At 29.8% G+C, this 9,907-nt stretch overlaps 1 protein-coding gene across 6 annotated transcripts in view; it reads left to right on the top strand.

Annotated features, from left to right (window-relative positions):
• Positions 1 to 9,546, top strand: part of SLO2 (slowpoke 2) — a 44,415-nt gene extending 34,869 nt beyond the window's left edge. For 5 of the 6 annotated variants that reach the window (XM_075729130.1, XM_075729131.1, XM_075729129.1 and 2 more), the window contains 9 exons: positions 2,642 to 3,272; positions 3,364 to 3,932; positions 5,852 to 5,957; positions 6,621 to 6,868; positions 6,951 to 7,197; positions 7,275 to 7,592; positions 7,657 to 7,801; positions 7,883 to 7,967; positions 8,077 to 9,546. In XM_075729130.1, the coding sequence (XP_075585245.1) occupies positions 2,642 to 3,272; positions 3,364 to 3,932; positions 5,852 to 5,957; positions 6,621 to 6,868; positions 6,951 to 7,197; positions 7,275 to 7,592; positions 7,657 to 7,801; positions 7,883 to 7,967; positions 8,077 to 9,166 (3,439 nt within the window). In that variant the 3' untranslated portion in view covers positions 9,167 to 9,546. The remainder of the gene's footprint in view (positions 1 to 2,641; positions 3,273 to 3,363; positions 3,933 to 5,851; positions 5,958 to 6,620; positions 6,869 to 6,950; positions 7,198 to 7,274; positions 7,593 to 7,656; positions 7,802 to 7,882; positions 7,968 to 8,076) is intronic. The other variant, XM_075729134.1, reaches the window with a different exon arrangement.
• Positions 9,547 to 9,907: the final 361 nt, after the last annotated feature.

Genomic DNA, 9,907 nt, shown 5'->3' on the forward strand with positions numbered 1-9,907 from the left:
TTTTTTTTTTTCATTGAAAAAAATCGAGGTCAAATTTTGTTTGTGTGAAAAAAAAATTGACAAACAACAAAGAATAATAAGAAATTCTAGAACAGTGGAAAAAATCAAATAAACAACAACAACAACAACAACAACAATGACAAAAATGATTTAAAAATTCTCTAATTTATTGGCATTGGTTTCATTTCACATACGAATTACTATTTTTAATTGAAGGCAACCAAAGAAATACTTGATATTTTTTTTTTGTCCACTTTGATCATCTTGGTATTGTGATTTTTGTTCACCTGAAAACATTCATAAATAAATTGCTGTTGGTGTTCGGATGTCAACAAAAAATGATGATGATGATGGTGGTGGTGGTGGCGGTGGTGGTGGTCGTCAAACGAATGATCATCTATCATTATATAGATCAACACAGATCAATAAACGTATACCATCAAGATTAAATTCAATTGTAGTGAAAGAAGGTGAATATGTTTTAGCCGATAGTGGTATTAAATTATCGAAACTTCGATTACAGCAACAACAAACCGATAATGATGATCATAATGATTCAAAACGACAACAACAACAACCGAAAACATTGTCAGTCAATAAAAGATCGATTAGTAAACGAAAAAATAATAAAAAAAGTCAAATTAAAAAACAACGAAATCAAAAATCACGACAATCAAAATCCAGATCAACATCATCGTTGAGTAATGTTGACCAACAACAATCACGATTAATACAATCAATAGTGACGAAAACAAACCAGGTGAAAAAAGTTCGTTCCGATGATGCAACGATATTGTTACCGGTTGTTGAAGAATTTTCGAAAAATCTTAAACAAAAATTGCCCAATGTATTTGATCAAAAGTTGACAGCAGCAGTGAATAAAAATGATAATAAAAGTCAAAAACGTAGCAATAATTCATTGCTAAAATCGTTAACGAAAAAATTGCTGACGAAAAAACAATCAAATCTCAATAATAATAATAATAATAATGTCGATGGTGATGATTTTAATAATCAAATTAAACACGTTGATTCTGATGTACCAACTATATTGATTGCACCGGGTGATTATCAACATATTTTTAAATGTCCAAAAGTTAGTGTTGGTGGTGGTGGTCAACCGAAACAACAACAACAACAACTCGGACAACAACAGCAACAGCGACAGCAACAAAAATCAACAAAATTTCAATGGCGTGGAAAAAATAATGATTATTATCATATACAACATATACCATCGGATACACCATCATTATTGGTGGAAATAATGGTGAAAGAAAAACGTGTCACCGATAAAGAGATTGATGAATGGAATAAAATTCGTGAAAAAATGAAAATGATAATTAATAACGATCAACATCCAGTAAAGACAATAATAATGAATGATGCTAATTCTAACGTTGATGATGATTCGAATAAAAGTCAAAGTAATAAAGATATGAAAAATGTACAACAACAACAACAACAACAACAACCACAACAACAACAAAAAATGATAAAGAAAAAGAATCGTGAATGTTCAAAGAGAATAAAAACAATAAATAATCTGGAAAATTCTGTTGTTGATATCGATGATGATGTTGGTGGATTTGTAGATGATAATAACGGTGCTGGTACATGTTGTAGCTGTCAAATTATTTGAAAAAAAAGGTAGAAAAACAAAATTTGCAATGCAAAAAAATCCAAATCAACAACAACAACAACAACAGCAACGAGTGAATAATTTATACAAACAACAACAACAACAACAACAAATAAAACGAATGAATTTTTTTTTTCGTTTATAAATTAATCATATCAAGATTAAAACGACGACAGAGAAGAGAGGAGAAAGAGTGAAAAAAACTTTGTAATTCTGTATTTTTTTTTCAAACTGTAATAATTTTTAAACAAACACATACACACACCCCTTTACACACCTCCCATTTTAATGAATATTCCTCTGATTATGGCTATTACTGAAATGATGTGAAAACTTTGGTTAATTGAATCTTTCAACAAACGATAAAAGCAATGAGAGAATTCCAAGCTTTGGGATTTTTTTTTTTTTTTTTTTTTGATATTTCGTTTGGAATGCAAAATTCCATTGCATCTGCTGCTGTTTGTGTTTGGTTGCTGGGAGAAAAATATTCTTTATTAACTTTTCTTTCTCTCTCGACCCCCCCATGATGTTTTACTTTTGATGGTACAATTTTTTTCACGCCTGTGATGATATTAGTAATGATATTAATTTTTGGTCATCATGATGATGATGATGATGATAATCGGTGAAGTTTGTTTGTTTGTTTGTTTATTTTGTTGTTGTTGTTGTTGATGTGCAAGGTTTGTTTATAGCAGCAGCAGCAACAAAAGTAGAAAAAAAAGTAATTTACTTTGTTATTGTCCATATTGGATCTGAGAGAAAGGACTCAGATGTTGTTGTTGATCATTCAACAACAACAACAACAACAACAAATAAATCAATTGTTGACAATTTATTTTTAGTTTAGTAGATCAACAAAAACATTAATGATTTGTTGATGATGCTGAAAATGAATCATGAATCATGATGATGATGACTGGACAGAGAAAAAACTTTTTTTTTTGTTTTTTTTTCTTCTCACGCATTTCATTTTGTATTTTTTTTTTTTTTTTTTTATAGATACGGTGTTGCATTAATCGGCATACAAACCGATATGCATGGTACATGGCCAATAATGTTAAATCCGGGACCATCATATGTATTGAAACATTCGGATGTTTGTTTCTATATGAATATAGCTAAAGAAGAAAATTCAACATTTGTACCGACAACAACAACATCATCATCGATTAGTGCACAACATTTAGCCGGTAGTAATCATCAACTAATTACAAATGGTGTTGGCCATGGTGGCAGCGGTAATGATGGTGGTGGTTGTGGTGGTGGTGGTGATCAAAATAATAATAAAATCAATATCGATAATAATAATAATAATGGAAAGAAACAACGATCCGATAATATTATTAATATTAATAATAATAATAATAATGAAACAAAACAACAACCAAAACAACTTGCACTGCAATTATTGAATGATGATGATGATGATTGTCGTTGTTCCAATAATAATCATCAAGATGAAGATAATAATGGACACAAAGATAGCTGTTGTGATGATAATGATGATGATGATGATGATGATGATCCAACAATTAAAATGATTATCGATAATGTTGATACATCACCATCATCATTGATGCAACCACAACCACCGCCACCATTATCACCTGGTTTATTAAAATCGAAAAAAGTTTGTATCATTACACAAAACAAAACAAAAAATTTTTTTTTGTGACAATTTTGTATCATCTCTCTTTTTTTCTATTGATTTTTAATTACAGAATGACCGTAATGACAATAATCGATCTGATATGCATCTATTATCTACTGATTATAATGGAAAAGATAATACAAGCACAACTAGTAGTGGAAATCCATTTTCATTTAGTAATTTACGACGAAAATCATCCAGTTTATTTTTATCGGATCTAGCACTTGGAAAACGTCGTGATTCATCACCAACACGATTGAAACGTGCTGTGGCTGAATTTGCAACCAAAATGAAACGTGTTACAGCCGGTAAACATTTAAGTCATTTAGAGGTGCCTAAAATTGAATTTGGTTCACCGGCAACAAAAACAAACGATGTTGTTGCTGCACGTGGCCGAAGACCAAGTATTGCACCAGTGCCAGCAATGTTAGGTGATGATAGTAGTAGTAGTGAAAGTTCAACAGAATCAAGTGATCAATGTGTTGGTAATGGTGGTGGTGGTGATCAACAAGAAGCAAATTTTTCACCTACAGAATCAAAAAATGATAATAATCAATCAAAAGATGTGACAAATGTTGCAAACAAACAAATGGATCGTCATTCTGAAAATCAATGGACATTTCCAGTGGAAAATTCTGTGTAAGTTTTTGTTTTGCATTTAGTTTTTTACCCCACACTAATAACCTAATAACCTTTGATCCATTAATTTTTATTCGTGGATTTTCTAAATTCATTACGGATTAAGATTTTTGTACTTAATACTTGATCATTTGGTTGATTAGTTGGTTGACCGATATGTGGTTCAGTGGATGAAATCGAAATGAGAAAAAAAACACTTTGATCTTTTTATTTTTTATTGCACGTTTTTCGTTCTGTCTTCCAAACAAAATCAATGGAAAACTTTTCCATTAACCGATATTATTGACAAATGTATCTCTCATTATATTTTTATTATTATTATTACCGACGATATATTTATTTTTCTTAATTCATCGTCATTTTTTTTGTTTTGTTTACAATATATTTATAGTATAAACACACACACACATCCTATTGCATATCAACCATGTATTTTCAATGGAAAATTTTCCACTATTGATGCGTTTGTTTGTGTAAGTGTGTGTGTGGCACATCATGCCATCTGGTAAATGTGTGCCATAAACACAAACACAGTGTTGTGCAATTTTTTTTTTTTTTTTTTTTGTGTGTGTGGTGTGGTCAAGAACCGAACCAAAATTGTTGATGTAGAGAAAAAAATATTCAAATTCAAAATTTGAAATTTTTTTTTCTATTGAATTCAATTTTCAAATAAGATAAGATGAGATAAAAATTCAATTTGTCATCATCATCATCATCATCATCATTGATTGTCGAATTGTTTGAATAAATTGATAGAAGTGGGAAGAGAAGAGAAGAGAAGAGGGATGGTGAAAAAAAATGACAAATTTTTTTTTGTCGTTTTATCTTTTTCATGCAAAATTCTTTATTCATATACGACAAAAGAAATGGAGAATCAGATTTGGTTTCCGTGGTAAAATGAAAACAACGAAAAAAAACGAGAAACAAGAGGAAAAAAATCTCTCTCTCGATGATGATGATGATGATAATAATTTTTATTTCCACTTTCTGTTTTCCATTTCATTGAATTTTGACATTTCAATTTGATCTTACTTTTTTTTGCTTGCTTGCTTGCTTGCTTGGTTTGATTTTTTATTTTCATTTTTTTCTCTCTCTCTCTCTCTCTCTCTCTCTCTAGAAAAAAGATTTTCCTTTTCATTGCACTCGCTATAGAATTTATCATTATTTGATTTGATTTTCTTTCATTGCTCGACTGGTTATTATTACTTAGCAACATCATCTACCCAAAAAGAAAAAGAAAGGAAAATATATCGGTGAAACGAAACAAAGCAAAACAAAACGAACGAACAAAAAAAAACGAATTGATTGAATGAATGAAAATCAATGATCATCATCAGGATGAGAATGATAAAGTTTTTCATTTTGGTAGATGATGATTTTTGATTCATAATAAAAAATTTTTTTAAAATGATTCTTGTTTCTCATTTAATTCAATCAATCAATGTATTTTGCGAAACAAGAATATTGTGTAGAATTGAAGATTTTTTTCGGTCAAAAAAAAAACTATCAAAAATCCAGATTCAGATCCATGGATATCACACGATATGATGACAAGTTTTAGCTTTCATTCATTCACATTCTCTTCCAAGAAAAAAATTTCGAAATCTGATGAGAATCTGATTGAAAATGCAAACCAAAAAAAAAAATCTTGTTTGATCTTGTTTCTTAGAACAGAAAAAAATAAAAAAACACAAAAATCTTTTCCAATCGATTAATCACCAAAACGAAAAAAAATAAAAATAAAACCCAAATGAGAATTTTGTATTCTCTCATGTTTCTCGATTCTTGATTCTTGTGTTTGTGTGTGTATGTTGTCATTGTTTGTCCATTTGTATTGTATTACAATGAATTATTGAGTGAATTTTTCTTTCTTCTTTTTTTTCTTTATTTTTTGGATCGGTTTGGAAAACAACAATCAGGATCATCAAAGGATTTCCACCAGTGTCACCATATGTTGGTGTATCGCCAACATTATGTTATTTGCTCAAGGAGAAAAAACCACCATGCTGTCTTCAGATATCAATGGTATTTATAATATGTTGTGTTTGTTATATATTTTATTATAAACTATAGTGAAACTAGGAAATCATTCAATTGGATATACCGATATAATATAAATTTTTTTTTGTCATCATTTGACTTTTGACATCAAATGGGATGTTTTTAAAATTAGAAATAAATGAATACAGATGTAGAGAATGGTGATAAATAACGACAAACTGATAGGTTTTATTTATATATATATAAATGAAGAAAGAAAATGAATCGAATAGAATAGAAACCAGAAAAAAAACCACAATCAATGTAATTATCTTTATCATTCAAATTGATCAATCGGGTTTTTTTCGATTCTATAATAGTGATGGTGTGATGGTCATTTGTTTTACAATAAACAAACAGAATAAAAAAAAAGAAGAAGAAACCCATTTTGAGCAATGAAAAGAGAAAAAAAAACTGGAAAACAAAATTGTCATTTTTTCCTCTCCAAAGACTAGTTATTTGTTTTGTTTGACTTTTTTTTGGGATAGAAAAAATAAAAAATAATGAATATCGATTATCATTGTGTGATCATTTGTTTCATTTCATTTGATTTTTTTTTGTTTTTTGTTTTGTTTTGTTTACTGCTACTCTGGTGGTCATTATTTACTGATAATGATCTTTTTTTCCATTATTATTACTATATGATAGCCATGTGAACATTGTCCATATTTTCATGCACGTGATTATGATTGGCAAGGTATCAAATGTATTATATTGGCTGCCGATTATGCTAGTTATGGTATCTATAATTTTATCATACCATTACGTGCACATTTTCATCAACCAACCAGTTTACGGCCAATAATATTGTTATTGGAAAAGACACCTAGTTTAGCATTTATTGATGCCATTTCATGGTTTCCATTGGTCTATTGGATGAAAGGCTGCATTGATAAGTAAGTGATTTAATGATTTATCGATAATGAATTGATTAATTTTTTTTCATTGTTTTATAACCACAAACAACCAAAAAAAAAGTCTTGATGATTTAATTAGAGCCGGAATTAATCTTGCCGATTCTGTGGTGGTGGTCAATAAAGAGACAACAAATTCAGCTGAAGAAGATTATCTATCAGATTGTAATACAATTGTGGCTGTACAGACAATGTTTAAAATGTTTTCATCTGTACGGATTATTACCGAGTTATCACAATCAAGTAATATGCGTTTTATGCAATTTCGTGCACATGATATTTATGCATTATCATTATCGAAAATGGAAAAGGTAAAAATTGAATCAAAATATGATTCTTCGAATTTCTATCACTCACATTAATTATTGTTGTTTATGTTTATTTTTAGCATGAACGTGAACGTGGTTCACATATATCATACATGTTTCGTTTACCATTTGCCGCTGGCAATGTATTCAGTGCATCAATGTTGGATACATTACTATATCAAGCATTTGTCAAGGATTATATGATTACAATTATTCGTTTATTATTGGGCATTGATCAAGCACCTGGATCTGGATTTCTTTCATCGATGCGTATCACAAAAGATGATCTATGGATACGTACTTATGGCCGACTTTATCAACGTCTTTGTTCAACTACTTGTGAAATACCAATCGGTATTTATCGTACACAAAGTACACATTCAAATGATATTGGAACGGTATTTGGATCACTTGATTATTAACCAAAAAAATATTGATTTTTTTTATCATTTCAATATGTAGGGCATACAGATTTCATTTGATTTCATGTTACCATTGACTGAACAGATCAATTATCAGGCACTTACATATGAAGTGGAAAGACAAGAGATATCCAATCTAGTTAGAAATCGTCTTCAAGATCTTGGAATACCATCGAATGATTATGGTTAGTCGAATTGTTCATAGATAAAGAAAAAGAATTGTCATTTTCATTTCTCTTTCTCTTCCTCTTTTTTTCAATTCTTAGATAATTGTTCGGAAAAAAGAACAGAACTATCCTATGTTATAATCAATCCAAATTGTGATCTTAAACTTGAAGAAGGTGATATTATGTAAGACAAATCAATTTTGTGTGTGTGTGTGCGATTTTTTTTCTGCCAGAAATCAAAAAAAAAAATTCTCATTTTCCCCCCATTTTTTTTTAATTGTCCACTACTCTAGTTTTATAATCAAACCAAGTCCAGTGAATAGTAAGAAAATGTTTTTGAATCGTGCCAGTTCCATGAGATCTAAATCACCTATGCGAAGAAAAAAGAAAAAAAATAACAAAAATAATTCTCATGATGATAATAATAATGGTTACGATGATGGCGATGATGGTGGTTGTGGTGGTAGTTGTCATTTAACTGGTGGTATTGGTGGTATCGGTGGTGGTGGTGGTGGTCTCAAAGTTAGTGCCGTTGATGGTATCAGTATGCTTAGTATTGCTGATTCAACAAGACAATTATCCCAAACAACAAATGATGTGATTAAATCATCTAGATCAACATCTTCAGCATCTAATTCCACATCTACATCATCATCATCATCATCATCATCTACATCATCAAATTCATCACGTGTATCACTTCATGTTGATGATAATATTGAAGAACGTTTATATAACAATTGTCATCGATTTAATCGTAATAAATCACCACGTTTAGGTAAATTAAAATGTAAAACAAATTTCATGTCTGTCGATAATAGTAATATTCGTCCACATGGAATGAAAAATCGACCAACATCATTATTGTCATCATCTGAGACGTCGTCGAAAACGAAAAAATCATCATCATCATCAACAACAACAACAGCAAAAAAATCAACAATTATTAATCGTCGTACTGGTCATCGATTACCAACATTAATGATTGAATCTAAAATCAATAACAATGACGATGGTGATGACGATGATGAACAACAACAACAACAACAACAAAAACGACTAAATAGTGATAATGTAAATAATAATGATGATACTGATAGTGATGATGATTGTATAATATTGCCTGCTATAACAGTGCCAAAAAATTATAATGGTAATCTATCTGTACAACAATCCATTAATAATAATAAAGTGAATCAGGATGATCAACAAAAAAAAAATTTAAAAAATCAAGATATCGTACAGATTTGTATCGATTCACCAAGTGAAGAAGAATTGAGTACAAAAATGTCACAGACAACAAATTCAACTACAACTGGTCCAACCAATACAACTGCATCGACAGCCAATAATAATCAAACATTCAATGGTACCATTGTTTGAATGATTCGGAAGAAAAAAAAGAAGAAAAAAAAATCAATCCTTTTAATTTCCTGATGGCCAAACAAAATTATTTTTCGAATCCGGATTATTAAAAACTTGATATAATGTACACACACACACACATGACAAAAATGTTTCCGTCATTTTCAGTCCGAAAAAAACCGAAAACAAAAATAGACTGAAAACTTTTTTGTTTTTTGTTGTTGTTGTTGTTGTAAACTGAATGATCACCACATGTTTTATCAAGATTATTATAGTGAAAAAATTATTATGAAATGTTTTCATGTTTCCATTTTTTTCCAATTTTTTTTGTTGTTGTTGTTGAAATGAAATGCGAATGAATATCATTGTTATTGTTATGAATGAATGAAAAATCTAAATTTTCCAGAGAATAAAGCAGTATTATTATTCTATGTGTGTGTGTTTGATCAAAATCGGAAATGCAAACATATTTTTGTTTTGTTTTGGATTTTTTTTTCTACGTTCCACGTATTTAAATGATGATAGCCAGTATTCGCGGAAATAATTCAATTCCGGATAAATCGTTTTTTGTTGATGATTCTGATGTTTTTTTTTTTTTTTAATTTCTGTTTTGCTGTGTGTTCATTTTCTTCACAAAAATGGCGTGTGTGTGTGTATGTTTTTCATACTCCTCATCATCATGCAAGAAAAAAAAACTTTCCACCGATAATCATCGTTTGTTTGATAATTTAATTTTTTCTTTCTGATCGATCAATGATC

This window comes from Dermatophagoides farinae, chromosome 3 (assembly GCF_024713945.1).
Source record: "Dermatophagoides farinae isolate YC_2012a chromosome 3, ASM2471394v1, whole genome shotgun sequence".
Classification (NCBI taxonomy): Eukaryota; Metazoa; Arthropoda; class Arachnida; order Sarcoptiformes; family Pyroglyphidae; genus Dermatophagoides; species Dermatophagoides farinae.